Genomic DNA, 18,541 nt, shown 5'->3' with positions numbered 1-18,541 from the left:
AGAGATACATGAAGGTATCTACGGCAACCACTCTGGCAGTCATGCCCTCGCCCACAAAGTCATCCGATAAGGATGCTTTTGGCCTACCATCTAAAAAGATGTCAAACATTACACCCAAAGGTGCGACAAATGTCAGAGGTTCGCAGTAGTACCCCATCAGCCGCCTGAGCAGCTAACCCCCATGACCGGGCCATGGCCCTTAGCCCAATGGCGATGCATTAGTAGTGACCTTGACTATAATCAACCGTATGGTAATTCGAATATTGGTAGACACCGGCAGCTCAGCCGATATCCTCTTCGTTGAAACCTTCGATAAGATGGGACTCGGGAGATCCCGACTCCGACCTGTTAAAACTCCCCTGCTCGGTTTTGCGGGAGACAAAAGTCACCTCGAAAGGATCCATACAACTCCCAGTCACAGTGAGAGAAGGACAGAACCAAACAACAACCATGATCGACTTCACGATGGTCTACTGCCCTTCTTGTCTACAACATCATTCTCGGACGACTCTCTCAACACTCTACGAGCAGTGGTATCAACGTACCATCTCGCGATGAAATTCTCGATCAAGCACGGGGGCCAGGCTAGTCAAGGGAGATCAGCAAGAAGCTCGCCAATGCTACTCCATAGCATCGAGAACCTGGCACCAAACGATGACCATCACCTCTCTAGACCCTCGGGAAGACTCGGTAGATAGAAGGTGCTGAACGGAAGATCTCGCAAGCATCCTGTTCGACGAATCCGACCCAACCAGAACTGTGCAGATCGGCTCATCACTGAATCTAGCCTTGCAAGATGAAGTCATGAATCTCCTCCGAAAACATGTCGATGTATTCGCCTGGTCCCACCAGGACATGCTTGGCATCAATACAAAGGTAATAGTCCACAAGTTGAATGTCAACCCCGACCACCGACTAGTGAGGCTGAAGCGACGAGCGTTTAAGCCAAAACGGTATGCAATAATCGATGAAGAGGTCGGCAAACTCCTCGAAGCAGGCTTCATCGAAGAAATATACTACCCCAACTGGATCGCAAATGTCATTTTGGTGAAAAAGTTTAATGGGAAGTGGTGGGTCTGTGTTGATTACACCGACTTGAACAAAGCCTACCCCAAGGAAAATTTTCCTCTTACACGGATCGACCAGCTGGTCGACAGCATTATTGGGCGCGAACTCCCAAGCTTCATGGATGCTTACTTGGGATACAATCAAATCGCCATGCACCCCTACGACAAGCAGAAGACAACCTTTGTCACCGACAAAGGACTCTACTGCTACAACGCCATACCCTTCAGGTTGAAGAACGTTGGGGCCATGTACCAACGACTTGTAAACCAAATGTTTGCTAAACAGATCGAACACTCCATGGAAGTCTACGTTGATGACATGCTCGTCAAAAGCATCAAATTTGCAGACCACATCAACAACCTCGAAGATATGTTTGCAATCCTGCGAAGATACCAGATGAAATTAAATCCAAGCAAATGCACCTTTGGCGTCAGTTCATGAAAGTTCATTCGCTTTTTGGTCAGCCAGAGAAGCATAAAAGCAAACTCCGACAAAATCCAAGTTCTGCTCAGCATGAGCTCGCCCAAGACGACGAAGAAAATTCAGTGCCTCACAGGAAGAATAGCCGCCCTCAACCGGTTCGTATCCCGAGCCACCAATAAGTCTCCCCTTCTTCAAACAGCTAAAAGGAAAATAGAAGATAGAGTGGACCAAGGACTATGAGCTGGCCTTCCAACAGCTCAAGCAGTACTTGGGTTCACCACCACTACTTTCGAAGCCCGAGCGAAGAGAACCACTCTTGCTATACTCAGCAGTTTCAACAGCAGAGGTAAGCTCGGCCCTCATCCGAGAGTAAAAAGGGAAACAGCTACCAGTGTACTATGTCAGCAAAGCCCTGACCCCAACCGAGACTAGGTATCCAGATATTGAGAAGCTCACTCTGGCTCTGGTCGTCTCATCCCGCCGCCTCCGACCTTACTTCCAGGCCCATACTATAATAGTCTCGACCAACCAACCCCTCCACTAGGTACTCCAAAAACCCAAAGTGTCGGTGAGACTCACAAAATGAGTGATCAAGCTCAGCGAGTTCAATGTTAAATATTAGCCCCGAACCGCCATCAAAGGCCAAGTTGTGGCTGATTTTATTGCCAAGCTTGCATGTGAAAACAACCTGGAAACCAGTCCGAGCAGCAAGACCGATCAGCTTGTAAGTCAAGAGGCCAAGCCAAACCTGCCGCTCTAGACATTGTACATCGATGGCTCATCTGTTTCTAAAAGCAGTGGGGTCGGGGTAGTCGTGGAGGCTCCTGATCAAACTTACACACAATATTCCTTAAGATTTGGATTTCAAACATCGAACAACGTAGCAGAATACGAAGCCTTACTCGCCAGACTTAGGTTAGCAGCGACAATGGGAGCCCAAAACCCGAAAGTCTGCAGCGATTCACAACTAGTTGTCAACCAAATAGCAAACGAGTACCATGGCAAGGAAGAGAGAACGATCACCTATTTACAAAGGGCCCAAGAACTCATCAGCAAATTCCCTAAGTGCGACATCGGCCTGATCCCCAAGGCGGAGAACTCCAAAGCAGATACGCTAGCAAGCTGGCCACAGCGGCCGAAGACGACATCCCGAAGTCGATCCCAATCGAGTTTCTTACCAAGCCAAGTATTAGCAATTCCGGTTCGAATACGATTCTCCCAGTGAATTCGACATCGTGCTGGATGACCCAATAATCGATTACCTTCAGGAAGGGAAGCTGCCCAAAGACCAACTCGACGCCTACAAACTCCGATCCAGGTCGGCCCGGTATGCTATGGACGGGGACATTTTGTATAAAAAGGAATTTTCCCCACCTTATCACATATGCCTCCAACCTGAAGAGGCCGAGTACGTCCTGAGAGAGATACATGAAGGTATCTACGGCAACCACTCTTGCAGTCATGCCCTCGCCCACAAAGTCATCCGATAAGGATGCTTTTGGCCTACCATCTAGAAAGATGTCAAACAATACACCCAAAGGTGCGACAAATGTCAGAGGTTCGCAGTAGTACCCCATCAGCCGCCTGAGCAGCTAACCCCCATGACCGAGCCATGGCCCTTAGCCCAATGGGGAATAGACATCATTGGCCCTCTGCCAACTGGCAGAAACCAGACCAAATTTGCGGTCGATTACTTCACTAAATGGGTCAAGGCCGAGGCTCTGGCCACAATCACCGAGCAGAAAATTACCGACTTCGTCTGGAAAAGCATTACATGTCGGTACGAGATTCCGCACATGATCGTTTCTGACAACGAGAAGCAGTTCGACAATAATCGATTCCGAGGCATGTGTGAAAACCTTAGGATTCAAAATGTCTACTCATCACCTCGACACCCCCAAGCCAACGGTCAAGTCGAGGCGGTCAACAAGATCATCAAGAGCTATCTCTGAACCAAGCTTGAGAAAGGTAAAGGGGCTTGGGCCAAAGAGCTCCCCCATGTCCTCCAGGCAAATCGAACGAACCACTGCCCGAACAGCCACAGGAGAAACTCCTTTCTCCCTAGCCTTCGGAGCCGAGGCCGTCATCCCAGTCAAGAACGGACTCCCTACCGCTCGGACCCATTCCTACAACCAGGATCAAAATACCGAATAGATGGCGTTGGACCTCAACCTACTCGAAGAAAAAAGGAAGCAGGCCCAACTCAAGGTCACAGCTCGACAACAGCAGGTCGCCTGATTCTACAAGTCCAGAGTAAGGACGAGAAGGTTCCAAGCTGAAGATTTAGTACTCCACTGAACCTTCCAAAACACCAAGGAGCACGGCTTGGGAGTCTTGGGACGGAATTGGTAAGGACCCTACAAAGTGATAGGCACTACCCGAACTAGGACTTATCGGCTTCAAAATATAGAAGGGCGACCGCTACCACATCCATGGAACGTCGAGCACCTGAAGATCTACTACCCATGAAAGCCGAGCAGGCCTAGGGCCAAAAGCTACAATTTCGTTACCTAGAATCTACAATAACCGACCAAGTCGGAACCCGCATGTTTTCCTCAAATTTTACAATAAAAATCCCGAAGTCAGGATATTTTACTTTTCACTCGTCGCCTACAATAACTTGATCTACATGGCCTATCGAGGACTTACCTTAGTGCAAGGGAGAAACAGTCCTCACCAGCCGCCCGACTCTTAAAGAAGAGGTCAGGCCACTAGATAAATAACGTCGTCAAGACTACATGGTCTACAAGGGCTCGTACTTAATACCACGCACGACCAAAAAGGGCCGACCCACCAACTAACGACGAACCAATCTAATTAATCTACTTTGAATACTCACGCATGACAACCATTGCAACAAAAAACTCTTTTTCATTTATATAATAAAATGAGTAGATAATGAAAGCAGAAATACATAAAGTTCAAAGCTCCACTAGGGGTGGCTGCTCAGAAAGGAAGACTTCAGCTCCCGGCGGAGTGGGGTCTTCAGGTGGACCAACCTCAAAAGCAGATAGGTCGAGCCTGGGGTACGCCTCCCTAACGTCTTCCAGGCACTTGTCGTACCCGACGCTATAGAAAGCATCCCTCTCTTCCTTCCACTCTTTGGAGGCCTTCCGTCTCCTTAGCCTTCAAGATGGCCACCTGGGCCTCCATCTTCACGTTGTGGCTGTGCCACAGCTCCCCCAGCTCGGACTTCCACCGAGCACCCTTCTCTAGAGCCTCATTGAGGAGCGCCTTCCCCCCCTCCAGCTCAGTCCTCGACCCCTCCACCTAGGCCTTCAAACTAGCGCTCTCGGAGCAGAGCTACTCAGACTCAACGCTTTTTTGTAATAAGGTCGCCTACGCCTCCTTGCACTCCGTCTTACTACGTAGTATCTCATAACGGACATTTACGAGGGAAGGGGCGAACTGAAAACAAACCCACAATCAGAAGACGCAAGAGTTATTAAGTAAAAAAAGACAACCACAGCGGAGAAAAACAACTTACCCCTGTAGAAGAGCCTTCAAATGGCCAACGATGGCATCCGGAGCCATATTTATCACCCTGGTGAACTCAACATCAGGGACATGCCGAGCTATCCAGGGCATAAGGCCCCCTATTGCGGCAGTGGGCGACTAGAGGGAGGCCCGAGCTTCACCGCCCCAGCCCCCAGCCGACTGCCCAATTGGGGCAAGGAAGGTTGGACTTCACATCTAGAGGTTGCCCACACCTCAGGGACCTGGGCCTCAGCAGCAAAGGCAGCCCCTGCGACAACCCCGACACCTCCAGAGACCATTGGCTGGTCTGAAGGAGCAAACAGCAAAAACAGCGGCGTAGTCAACAACCGCCTTTTACCTTGGAGCCTACCTAGGCTTCTTCTGGGCCAGCTTGATTGCAGAAGGAGCCTTTCACTTGGACCGGCTCTGATCGGGCATCTCTACATGACAAAAAATAGTAGTCAGTAAATGCATAAGGGCGAAAAGGATCTTCAGCTATCTCCTAAAAAGATGTACCTGTTAAGAATAAGTCAAGACCTGATTTGAGTAGCAAATCGGGCACGATCAAATGCTTCTAAGATCTCAGCTCGGCGTCTACCAACTAGGCTTCGGCGATCCGAGCTCACTCCTCCACGCTCACTCATACAAGAAACTTAGGCGGAACTGCCAAGACTACAGTCAGAGAGAGAAAACAAAATAAGTCCAGGAAAAGCATTTCAGATATACTGACCTTGTTTAGTGAAGGAGGTTGGAACCCAAGAACGCAGCCCAAAAGTTCCTAGCGCCTCCCAATCCCCCGACGCCCAGAACCACTTGCTCTTACAGTTCTTATTCGAGTTCGAGACGTCTATAATCATGGCCTTGCCGGTCTTCGGCCAAGCAACAAAATAGTACCAACTCTCATGAAAAGGGTTGGATTTCACTTCGTGCAAATGGAGAAACTCATCCACGGTCAACTCGATCTGGTCAAGCTCGGACCAGAGAATGAATGACCCCACCCGCGCCCTCCAAGCATTAGGGATTAGTTGCCCAGGAGCTAACCACAAATGCGCGAGGACTTTCCTCACTATTCTTTGCAAAGGAAGCCTCAACCCACATTGGAGGGCAACCAGGTGGATGGCCACCTCGCCCTCCTGGGGCTCATTTGGGAGCTCGGAGTATCACAAAGTCTGGAATGTGATACCCCTACCTGATCCGCACCAAGTCCGCCTCCGTCAGTACGGACCCTACAGGTCCTTTATACTCCACATCTAACAAAGACCCACTGGTTTCCTCAATCGTTGAGGCGGCAGCCTCTGCATCCTTTGGCCGCTCAGTGGAGGACCGTTCTACCATCCGCGACTCATGGGATGCCCGAAAGTCCCTGTTGCTCATTACCACCAACAATGACGATGGGTTCGACATAGGGTGGAGATCAACGTTCTAATTATCTCTGATATTATCGAAATATTTCCGATATTATCTTTACCTCCAGCTCAACGATACCGATAACACTGGTAGCAATACCAATAACGCTGGTAGTATTAGAAATTTCAGGTATTAGCAATTTATCGCTAAGTATCGCTAACGTATCAATATTGCTAATATAATCACCAATATTTTCAACTATGTAAATTCTAAGTATCGCTTGTATTGCCAATGCATCAATATCGCTAATGTCCCCCATATTTTCGACTATGTAAATTCTTGGTAATGCTTGTATCATAGGTGTATCGAAAATATTTCAATAATATCGCCAACGTATTAATATCATCAAAATTTTGTTTATTAAAAAAAATTTTATTTCAATTTTTCTTTCGTGGGCACATGGTTGTTTGTAGTGTTCAATTTTTTATTGATAATATTGATAATATCTCGATATTATCGATATCACAACATGCGCGATATTGAGACCACAATCTTTCGTTTCCTTTCCAATTGTTGATGATTGCTCGGTGAAATATCATGTGTTGTTGATATTTGCAATATCGATGGATGTTTAGAAGGAAGGTTGGATGGTTAAATAGGTCAGATGAGATGGTTGGACTAATTTCTTACAACAACACATGCTTTTAAGGCCCCATTAAATGGATACTTGTTACATATGCATTCTTTTTGCAATTTTTTTAGTTCTAAATATACGAATATGTACATTTTAACCTCTCCTAAAGTTTTGCTGAAAATTCCATCATTTTTCCTATGTTTCCCCGCATTTACAATTATCAGCGATATTATTGGCGATATCGGTATTGTTTCTGTATCCCTGGCCACCGTAACTTGTAGCGATACCGATACTTCGAACACTGGTGGAGATCATCTGCCCCACCGTCACACCGGAACGCCCCTCCCCATTGATCAGGTGATCCGAACATATTTTCTAGGTAGGAAGGCTACCGGAAACCCGAAGAAAAAGAAAGAGACAAAGGAGTGGAGGGGGTAGAAGAACGAGTGCAAGGCTCATTGAGGAAGAAAGCTTGAAATCTCGCCGGAAATCGCCTGAAGCCGGAGAAGAACGACAAATGCAACAGAAGGGCAATAGGGCAAATAGCCTCGGACGATGCTAGGGCATCCCCTTTTATAGCAGATTTGCACGTGTGAGCACTCAATGCTCGCATTTAATGCGCAGCTAGAAACGACTCCTCAGCGCCCATGCTCAGACACGTGGAGCGTCCCCACTCCCCAACCGTCCCGTCTCTCCAGAAGGCACCACGCGTCGACACCCCGTAGGCTAGAAACCGAGCAGGCGTGCCCCTAGCGCACATGACCTCGAGCAGTGTGCAAACCCTCGAGCGCGTTGTACTATGATAGCGGATATACCCCAATCCCTGGGCGTGCCACCTTATCCGATATTAATGAAAAGCAGATCTTACTCCCAAGTACGAGACAGTCCGACCTCACAGAGACCAATCTAATTCCCGAGTCCGCTATGCAAACTCAAAAGTAAGGGGGGCTTACTGTTATGGGAAAAGTGGACCTACTAATAAGAAAAGGTCAGGTCGGAACTTAGTGCACTTCACCAGATCAGACAACGACATATGCGACTAAAAATCTGACCTGTTGGCCCTAGACCGAGCAAGGAATGAGGTCGAGCTCGGTCTCTCATCAGCAGGTCGAAAGATCCACTGATCTGCGCGACGCCAAACGAAGCTTGACTACTCACTGAAGGAGTTAGGTCGGCATAACCTTAGGTCAGCATATTATCACCAGGTCAGGTCGACATAACCCCACCTCGGCCTCCAACTGGTTTCGAACAATCAGATCCTATCTAAGAGAGATCCGCCCGAAATCTTCTCCAAAGATCTCGGAGGACGTCCGTGACACATCATGATCCCGAAATCTTCGCCAAGGATCTCAAGATATTCCCCCACGTGTTCGAAACCAGAATCCTACTACAACACGTCCCTACCAAGTAAGGAGATCTCTATGCAACTGCCTCTCCTCACCTACAAATAGGAGCATCTCCAATGGTGAAAGGTACGCACAATCTCTAGCCTAACAACCTCGTTTACAACCAGACCCAGATTCCCTGTCTGACTTAGGCATCGAAGGGTCCCATGTATGAGCCAAGGTCTCCTTTGTCCGTTCACTGTGCAGGTACTTGAAGGTCCAAGGAAGGCTAACCAGATTTCTACATCAACACTCTACATTTTTCTCTCTTAAATTCTTTAATCCCTCTCTCTCTCTCTCTCTCTCTCTCTCTCTCTCTCTCTCTCAAGTCTCATTCATTCTCTAGTCTCTACATTATCTATATTCTCTATTACTTACCTTCTATTTCAAGTGTGCGTTTTTACACGAGTGTACAAGTACAAAAAAGACTACAATTGTACAAGGATATAAGCTACAAGATTCAAGATTCAAGAATCTACAAGTGTGGTATAAGTGTACAAACGTAGGCTTAAAGTACAAACTACAAGATTCAAAACTCAAGAGTCAAATCTCAAGACAAGAATCAAGATTCAAGGTTAAAGAAGACAAAGTGTATGTGTGTAAGTGTGCAACTCTATCTAGGATTCTAGATCCTACACTCTACTCTCTACAAGTGTAATTCTCTCTCTCTCTCTCTCTCTCTCTCTCTCTCTCTCTCTCTCTCTCTCTCTCTCTCTCTCTACAAGTGTAGGTGTGTAACTCTCTTTATCTTTACAAGTGTACAAGAATCATGTCTTCTTCTTCCCAATCTTCAACATTGAAATCTAAGTCAAATGACCCGTATTGGAAATACAGGCATTATCCGAAAAGGCTCACATAGTGGGTGAGTTATGCGGGTTTGTAACTGTCTGTGGCAATGCGCAACACAAGCAACACCTTACACATACATCAGGATCAAATGCAAGAGCATGTCCCAATATTATTCCACAAATCGTAAGGAAATCATAGAGTACGTGGATAAACAATCAAGAAAAAAAAAAAACACGATGGTGTCGTACTTCGACTGGAATTTATGGGAACAAGAAGCATATGAGAATATAGATGTGATTAATGTGGATGAACCTAGCCCTACCTGCCCTACATCGACCAATCGGTCTAGACCATCAGTGCCAAAATGAGATCGTGGGCATGGGCACATGGATAGGTGGTGTAAACCACATCCTGAGGATGTAGTCGACCAAAGGGGTAGAAGAAAAAGACGAGCACAAACCACATTAGAAAATCGATGCATGCGAAAAGATAGGAAAACCATGATTCAATATATTGTTAAGTGGTTATACCAAGCCGATGTTGCTTTCAACACTGTTAAGTTGAAAAAGTTCAAGGTTATAATTGAAGCAATAGGTCAATTTGGAACTGGGCTTAAGCCTCCTCCATATCAGGACGAGAGGGAGACAGGCCTCAAAACCAAGGTTGATTATAAAAGAAGTTTTATGGTTGAATATAAAGAATCATGGAAAACCTATAGCTATACTTTCATAGCTGATGAATGGACCAATAAATTCGGTCAGACTCTAATAAAATGTTCTAGTGAATTGTCCAGCTGGGACAAAGTTCTTCAAGTCCATTGATGCATCGGCCCATCCTCACACACCCAATTATTTGTTTAAATTATTAGATAGTGTAGATGAGGAAGTAGGAGGGGAATACATTGTCCATGTAATGATGGACAACGTAGCCTCATATATAGTCACCGATCGTGCTTTCTTATGGGGAAGAGGCGTCATTTATTTTGGACCCTTTGTACGGCACATTGTGTAGATCTTATGCTAGAAAATATAAGTAGCTTGTACATAAAAGTGATTACGAGGGCTAGACGAATCATGGTCTTAATGTACAAACATGTCCTTCTCCATCATATGAGAAAACACATTAGGTACATCCAATTGTCACTCATTTTGCTACAGCTTTCTTAACACTACAAAGATTGCATTTAAAAGACAGTCAGACTTGGAAGCTTTGTAGTATTAGCCAATTGGACCAATGGGTCTTGGTCAAAGAAGGCCGAAGGGAAGCTAATCCTACACACCATCCCTTTGCAATCTTTTAGCCACAAGTGCTAAAGGCAATAAAAGCGTCAAAACCCTTGGTGATTGTGCTGCAATTGTGGTTAGAGATGGAAAGCCACCAATTGGTTATATCTATGATGCTATGCAGATGGTTGTAAATAAAATCATGGACCATTTTAATTATAGAGAGCGTGATTACATGCCCATTTTAGATATTATATATAGAAGATGAGGGAGCTAAATGTAATATCCATTGTATTTGGCTGCCTACATCCCTAATCAGGTCGTATTCTTCACTTCCGCCGATCAAACAGAGGAAGAAGTAATGTATATGGATGACTTTCTTGATGTGTTGGAAAGAATGATTCCAAATAAAGAAGAACAAGACAATATTTAAGCTCTACTGGACTTCTATATGAAGAGCGCAAGTATATTCTCAATATATATAATCATTAGGCATAGAACAATGAAATTGACAAGTATGAACGTCTTCACGAGTATGTCTAAGTAATATAGAAAGAGTTCCTTGCAATCTGTAAAGTCTAACCTACTTTAACTGTTCTTTTAGCTGACAGGTTGTCCGCATATGGAATGGACCAGAACAAGAAGGATCCAACACTAAAGAAGTTGACCGTGAAGATTCTTGTACTCACATCTACTGCTAGCGGTTGAGAGCACAACTGGAGCACGTTCGAGATAGTAAGTTTGGCAATGCACTCTTTAATATTGAATTTAGTTTTAAATCCAAGGGAGTTAAATCTAAGTAACATCCACGAGTCATCGCTAATGCACTTTCTTTAATGCAGATTCACACCGAAAATAGAAATCATCTTGAATAAAAGAAGCTTAAAGACTTGGTCTTCCTCCAAAACAACTAGAAGCTACGAGAACAATTCTAAGCTAGGCGAGAAAAGCCTAATTTCTATCATCCTATCTGCCTAGATGATTTAGATGTAGATAGTGAGTGGCTCATACAAACAGAGGACCAAGTCTTTGCTGGCGAGAAGCTAACATAGGCCCAAGTCGAAGATGTTGCATTCGGATCGGCAGTTAAAGAATGTACTTGCACTATAAGACAAAGGAGAGGGGGGGTAGCAACAACAATAAACCAGTGGACGAGATTGAGGAAGTAGAAGGACATGATTAAGATCAACCACTAGATGTTGATGAAGTACTAGTGCGTACAGATGATGGAGAAACAGAAGAAGTTGAAGTACACATCAAAGAAGGAGACAACACTGATGACGATGATGGTTGTGATCAAATGCCACAATGGCAACTAGGTCAATGTATATAGTATAAGTAGTAGTATGTATATTTTTAATATTTCATTATTTTGTAAGTTGTTTTTCTTTTTGTAAATTGTATTTGTACATTAAGTTGTAAGTTGTATGTTATAAGTACTAAGTATGTTTATTTTTAATATTCGTATATTTATTTTTAATATTTCATTATTTTGTAAGTTGTTTTTCTTTTTCATAAATTCTATTTGTACATTAAGTTGTAAGTTGTAAGTTACAAGTCCTATGTTGCAACTTGAAACTAGAAAGTTGCTATATCAATAAAATTCTTATAACTAAGTTGCAATATATTCGAAGTTCTTAATGATTAAATAGCTTATAAATCATATTTGTACATTAAATAGCTTGTTGATTGTTTTGTTAAATAGTTTGTTGACATACTTGATTGTTTAATTGATTGTATTTCTCACAAATGAACCTAAAATAAGTAAAATAAGTTATCTAATCACTTAGGGAAGTTTCCCTTTTCTTTTTTTTTGCATTTTTAAAATTTTTCCCATATATATATATATATATGGGATCGCATGTGCGCACAACCATATGCAATCGCTTACAATCGCATATGCGTTTTGACAACATTGATTGCAACCAATTTGGGAGATTTGAGGAATTTTTTTTTTTCCCCAAATCAGACCACCTACCTTCAAATCTCAAAATTGAAGGTTCAAATCTCTTGCTTTTCCATGCAAAACATAAAGAATCAAGCATTTCTAACCTTTTGGCACGGATTTGATATGATTTAAACAAAAGAAAAAAAAAGGGATCAAATTGCGAGAATACTCACCGAATCGAAACTGGCCCCAAATCCGATTTGATCTTGATTCTGGCTTGAAATCTTTGTTTTTCTCCTAAAAGATTCAACAAGATGGACCAAAATCCACCCGAAAGGTGTTTAGAAGAGGGAAGACTGAAGGAAAAAGATGAGAAATTGAGGTTTTTTGCGTTTTCTCTCAACATAGTCGCAGTTCGCTGATAGTATTGACAATATCTGATACATAGGAAACAATAAAAGGAGACTGACAATATCTCGCGGCATCTTGATATTGCACGATACATTGTGATAAATTGAGTAATATTGTGGATTTTTTTTATACTCCATTGGGGTTTCGTATTGCTTAGCTATGATACAGATAATATCGACTAATATTATCGGCATGCAAACACTAAGATTAGCTAATTGGACCTGGATGGAATGTATTGGATGAAGACTCAACCTTTTTCTTAAATGAAGTGGCAGTTTACTTCTATATGTGCTTTGTTTGCTCGTAAAAGACTGGATTATTGGTTATGTGCTGCTGATTATCACAATACAAGATCAGTGGTCCACTACTGAAGGGTGGAAGTTCATGTAAAAGTGATCATATCCATAATAGCTCACATACTACATTACCCATAAATCTATAATCTGCTTCGGGCACTTGATCTGAAAACGACAGTTTGCTTCTTACTTTTCCATGTAACCAGGTTGCCTCTAATGTATGTGCAGTAACCAGAAGTGGACTTTCTATCTGTTACTGAACCAATCCAATCTGCATCTGCATAAGATTCAATTTGGAGATATCCATTGGACCTGTAGAGAAATCCTTTTCTTGGAGCATTTTTCCAGTACCGGATAATTTGTAAGACTACATCCTAATGTTGGACCCATGGTTGATGCATAAAATGGCTCATCATGCCAATAGCAAATGATATATTAAGACACGTAACAACTAAATAAACTAGCTTGCCAACAAGACGTGTAACAGTAAAATAAACTAGCTTGCCAACAAGATGCATAACGGCTAAATAAATTAGCTTGCCAATAAGTTTCCTTGTATCTCTCTGGACTATCGAAGAATTCTCCCTTGTTGTTGGATAAGTTGTTATAAGGGTCCATTGGAGTATCACATGGCTTATACCCCTTTAGTCCAGTTTCTTCCAACAGATTTAGAGTGTATTTCCTTTGGGATAAGATGATCCCAGTGGATGACTAGGTCACTTTAATCCCTAAAAAATACCATAGAAGACCAAAATCTTTTATCTATAACCAACTCTTTTTTTTTCATAACACACGCACACACACCCCACACACTCACGCCTTAGTGGGATTTCACCACTTATGGATGCTCGAACCCTTGACCGGGTGTTGAAACTCCTGAAGGTCTACCACCGGAGCAAGAGTAAGGATCCTTATCTATAACCAACTTTTGCTATGATTCTTGGTTTTCAAAATGCCAACTTCGTCGCTTCCTATGATGATTATGTAGTCAACTCCATTGCTTCCTGTGATGATTATGGTGCCAACATAAATGATCAACACTACCATCCCTCCGGAATTCCGCTTCACAAAAACAATATGATCAACCTGGCACTTGTGGAAGCCATATTTAATCCAAAGTCTGACTGAATTTTTTAAACCATGCCCGAGGAGATTGTTTTAGTCCATAAATGGCTTTCCTTGACCTGCACACTTTCCAATTCTCCCCGTGAGCAACAAATCCAGGAGGTTGCTCCATGTAAACTCTATTAAATCTCCATTTAGGAAAGCATTCTTGATGTCAAGTTGATAGAGAGGTAAAGACCGGCTAATAACAATAGAAATCAACACTCGTACCGAGTTCAGCTTAGCCACAGGAGAAAAAGTTTCATCATAGTCCACTCTAGGAGTTTGGGTGTAGCCTTATGGGGCAGCCACAAGTCTTGCCTTTAAGCGTCCAATAGTGCCATCAGGTTGGTAGTTAATAGTGTAGGCCCACTAACAGCCAATTGCTTTCTTTCCAGGAGGAAGAGTGACAAGAGACCATGTGCCAATGCGATGCAAAGCAGCAAGTTCATCTTCCATTGCTCTTTTCCACCCAGGGTGAGTTAATGCCTCATGAAGCGATGTAGGAACAACGACTAAGACAGACATGGCAAATGTACGAGCGGATGGACGCAAGCAATAGTGGGACACAAAATTAGAGAATGGGTGAAGGGTATAAGAGCGAATACCTTTACAAAGAGCAATCAGGATGTATTGTTCCGAAGGTGAAGGAGATGCTGCAGGAATCTCTACCAAAGGAGATGTTGATTGGCGTGAAGTGGGGACCGTAGGAACAGTCCTGCGAGGGGATATCGTCTTGTTCAAGGAATGTGGGGCATCCGAAGGAGGGAAAACGGAAGGCCGAGGAAGGGGAAAGAGATTTCCCATGGAGGAGAGATGCTCTCCCTGACTGGGCGGGGAAAAGAATGGTGTATCCTCGAAAAAATTTCACATCTACACTAACCAGTATCCGATTACGGGGTGGGTCAAAGCACTTATACCCTTTTTTAGTGTGAGAACACCTCAAGAAAACACATTTGATGGCATGGGGATCAACCTTATCAGAACTAGGATGTAGAGCATGGACAAATGCAGTGCAACCAAATGCCTGTGTGAGTATGGGAAATGGTGAAGCATTGAGAAATAACATAGAAAATGGAGTTTTGCCATTACGAATGGAGGAGGGCATTCGGTTAATAAAATGACATGCAGTACGAATAGCAAAGTGCCAAAAACGCTTACGTACATGCATATGAGTAAGAAGAGACCATCCCACTTCAAGCAAGTGTCAATTCTTCCTTTCGGCAACCCCATTCTGTTGTGGAGTATAGAGCAGGATGTCTAATGGATAATGCCGGTGGAAGTAAGGAATTCTTGGAAACGGGTTAAGAGATACATAAGAGCACTGTTGGACCGAAGGCATTTGATTTTGGTGTCAAACTCAGTACGTATATCAAATCTAAAAAAATTTAAACATGTCAAATACTTCAGATCGATCCTTCATCAGAAATACCCACATCATTACAGAATAATCATCAATAAATGCAAGTAAATACCTGAAACTATGAAACCTAGGTAATCGAATTGGTCCCCAAACACCCGTATGGACTAACTCAAATGATGATAGACTCCGTTTACGAAGTTGTGGCAAAAAGGTATATCTACGTTTAGCCAATTGACATGCTTCACTTTCAATAGAGGAAATAGATTATAAGGAACAAGAGTTCTCAAGGAGTCTAACGAGGGCTGTCCATACCGGGCATGCCACTGTAATAGAGGGGCACGAGCACTTAGACCAGCTATACCGACGCAAGGTTCCGAGCAGTATAATCCTCGTAATTCACGCCCACCACCAATTATCTGTCTTGAGATCCTGAAATATGCAATGGGAATGATAAAAGGTGGCAGAGCAGTTCAATGTTTTGGTAAGTTTACTTGCAGACAGCAGGCTAAGAGGAAACTCAAGAACATACAACAGGGTAAGGTAATGTGAGGACTTGGTGTTGAGATACTACCACAACTAAGAACTTTTGACCGAGAACCATTAGCCAAGGAAACTGGAGAGCAAGAATTGGATGCGGAGAGAGAAGAGGGACAAACAACCTGTCTTATGGTCAGTGGCTCCTGAGTTAATTACCCAAGATGACAATCCAAAAGAGGCAGCAAGCACAATCCCTGAGGTGGCAAGTGATGTCAAGAGGTCTGTCATTGTATTCCCTGTGTAGGCTTCAAACAACTAGCAACTGTCAAATTCATGGGCCAGTCAATCATCACTAATAGTGAACACCCATCAGCGGCGAAAAATAAATACTAAAATAAGTTGAGTACATGAACAGCAGAGTGGGCCGGTGATGGGCCAGCAAGGGGCCAACACACTAATTGCAGCGTCCAATCACCATCAACAATGGATCACTACCACATCCACAATGCCAGAACACAGCAACGGTCCAGCAACACGGGAAAGGTCCGGCAGCAAAGGCCCCAACACGTGTGGCCCTAAACACCAACACATCAACAAGTGTTCAAAGGTTGGTCACGAGGGAGTTACCAGCTCTCCGACAACTCCAACAAATCAATAACTAGCAAAATCATGCACCACCTGGGAGTCACTAGCACTCCAACAACACAAACCAGGGCCATAACTCCAGCACTCCAACAACCATTGATCACGGCAATGGCCCAGATTTTATTTTATTTTTATTTTTTAAAAGAGCAGATTCCCACGTGGATGAACAATATGTCTAGAGATATAGGCTCACTTGGCCAAGTAATAATGTTTTGTAGGTGTTCAACAGTTCAGATGTGATGATATAGAAGATTCAGCAACAAAGTCTATAGCAACAAATGACCAGCAAACAGAGTCCAGTAAACATGTATTAGCATGTGGCCAGAATGCAAGGTCTGGGAAAAGATCAGCGACGTCTATAGCAAGCCCAAAGGTGGGCCACATCCATACAGAATCCAACATATGTAAGAGGATTTGCGATCAACAGATTGACCGCCGCGGAACAAATGGAAGAGCATAATAAAATAAAATAAAGGTGGGCAGAGATGACAAAAAAGGGTGTGCTGAGCGAAGTGGATCCAAAGATCAAAGGTCCAGATGTGATGCTGAGTCATCAGCAGCATCCTGATCTCACAGCAATGATGGAGAGTCATGGACGGATAAACAACTGCCCACCAATGAACTGCTATCCCAGCAGAAGATCTGAGGATCAAAGGACCTTGCAGTGAGATGATCTGCACAGCATCCTTCTTACAATCACAATCATCATCAAGAACAACGGAGTATCAATGAGGCAGTCAATAAGGCATGTTTTTGCAATGGTGCTTTACAAAAAAAAAAAAAAGGCTGATCCAATTGATCTCTAGGAGGAACACTCACTTATGCCATTAACGGTTGGGTTCTACCTGTAAAAAATTAAAAAAAAATAAAAATAAAATGTGAAGATTTCACACTATCAAAATGGCAGTCTAAGATGCACCCAGACAGTCAGAGAGAAGAAGAAGATGAAGGAAAAGAATCTGTTCAGCCGATCAAAGCAGCAAGCTCTGATAACATAAGAAGTTGCAAGAGAAGGAAGAAGGGAAAAGAGAGAGAATGAGAATAAAAAGAATTTAAAAAAAAAAAAAAGAGTGAAGTATACTTAGGGTTTGCTCAATGCACGCAACCCTGGGCTTCTCCCCTCTTTTATAAATTCCCAAATCATGTACAATGTGTAGGGCTTAATGGGCCTTTGGCTGTGGGCTTAGGCCCAGTTCCCTACTTATTTAGCTAGTCTTTATACCCTATGTACATTAGTTATTCAATTGTATACAGAAAAAATTCCTTTCAACAATTCTTACTTGACCTAATCCTAGAAACTCGTAATAAAATAAATAAGAGAAAAATCCTGAGTCCAAATATTAATTGTATTCTAATCTAGGTCTCTATAGCCGTAGAAAAGGACCTTTTCACTTGTATGGTTGTATTCAAAACCCCTAAAAGACTACAGTTGGATCCGTGTGCCCAACAGTCCAATCAATGGATATTCTGGACCGCCCAATTGGACTGTGGACACCACAGTCCAACTGGACCATAATCTAGGCCTGATCTTCCACTGGCCAGCATTGAAGCCCCTTGTGGGTCCTGTGTAGTGATTGGATGGTCCTGCATCAGACTACCAGATATGTAGAATCAGCTATATGATATTATGAAATTTTGGTTAATCTGAAAGAAGCAGAAGTACTCAAGACAGAGTAGAAACATTGTAAAGTGATCATATTGCAACAGACAGATTTAACGAACAACATGCCTAGGGCCCTGGAGATTATGTAAAAAACTCAATATGTTCAAGAATACCTATTAGCTGTGTTGAAGGCATTTTCAAGTGCAACAGATGTCTTTCTTTCTGAAGACGTCATTAAATCGTAGCAGCTATATTCCACCACATGCAGTCCCAGGCAACAAGCAACATATTGAACAACAGTTCGTTTCCCACACCCTGTGGGAATTATTTGAAGAGCAATGTTACAAGCAACTCCTATAACAAATAGTGCATATTCAACAGATTCAAGAATGTAAATAGTCAACATGT

The 18,541-nt window shown here is 43.3% G+C and overlaps 1 protein-coding gene across 14 annotated transcripts in view; it reads right to left on the bottom strand.

The window, feature by feature from the left end:
- Window positions 1-18,541, bottom strand: part of LOC131234441 (peroxisomal ATPase PEX6) — an 81,367-nt gene that overhangs the window by 44,703 nt on the left and 18,123 nt on the right. For 11 of the 14 annotated variants that reach the window (XR_009165713.1, XR_009165711.1, XR_009165712.1 and 8 more), the window contains exons 4-5: window positions 18,307-18,448; window positions 15,721-15,837 (exon numbers count right to left, since the gene is read on the bottom strand). Coding sequence is in view for 11 of the 14 variants with exons in the window: in XM_058231324.1 (XP_058087307.1) it covers window positions 15,721-15,837; window positions 18,307-18,448 (259 nt within the window). In the remaining 3 variants the exon portion in view is untranslated. The remainder of the gene's footprint in view (window positions 1-15,720; window positions 15,838-18,306; window positions 18,449-18,541) is intronic. The other 3 variants (XM_058231320.1, XM_058231321.1, XM_058231322.1) reach the window with 1 other exon arrangement.

This window comes from Magnolia sinica, chromosome 19 (genome assembly GCF_029962835.1).
Source record: "Magnolia sinica isolate HGM2019 chromosome 19, MsV1, whole genome shotgun sequence".
Taxonomy (NCBI): domain Eukaryota; kingdom Viridiplantae; phylum Streptophyta; class Magnoliopsida; order Magnoliales; family Magnoliaceae; genus Magnolia; species Magnolia sinica.
The sequence above is the reverse complement of the archived record's forward strand: the minus strand, read 5'-3'. Positions and strand labels throughout refer to the sequence as shown.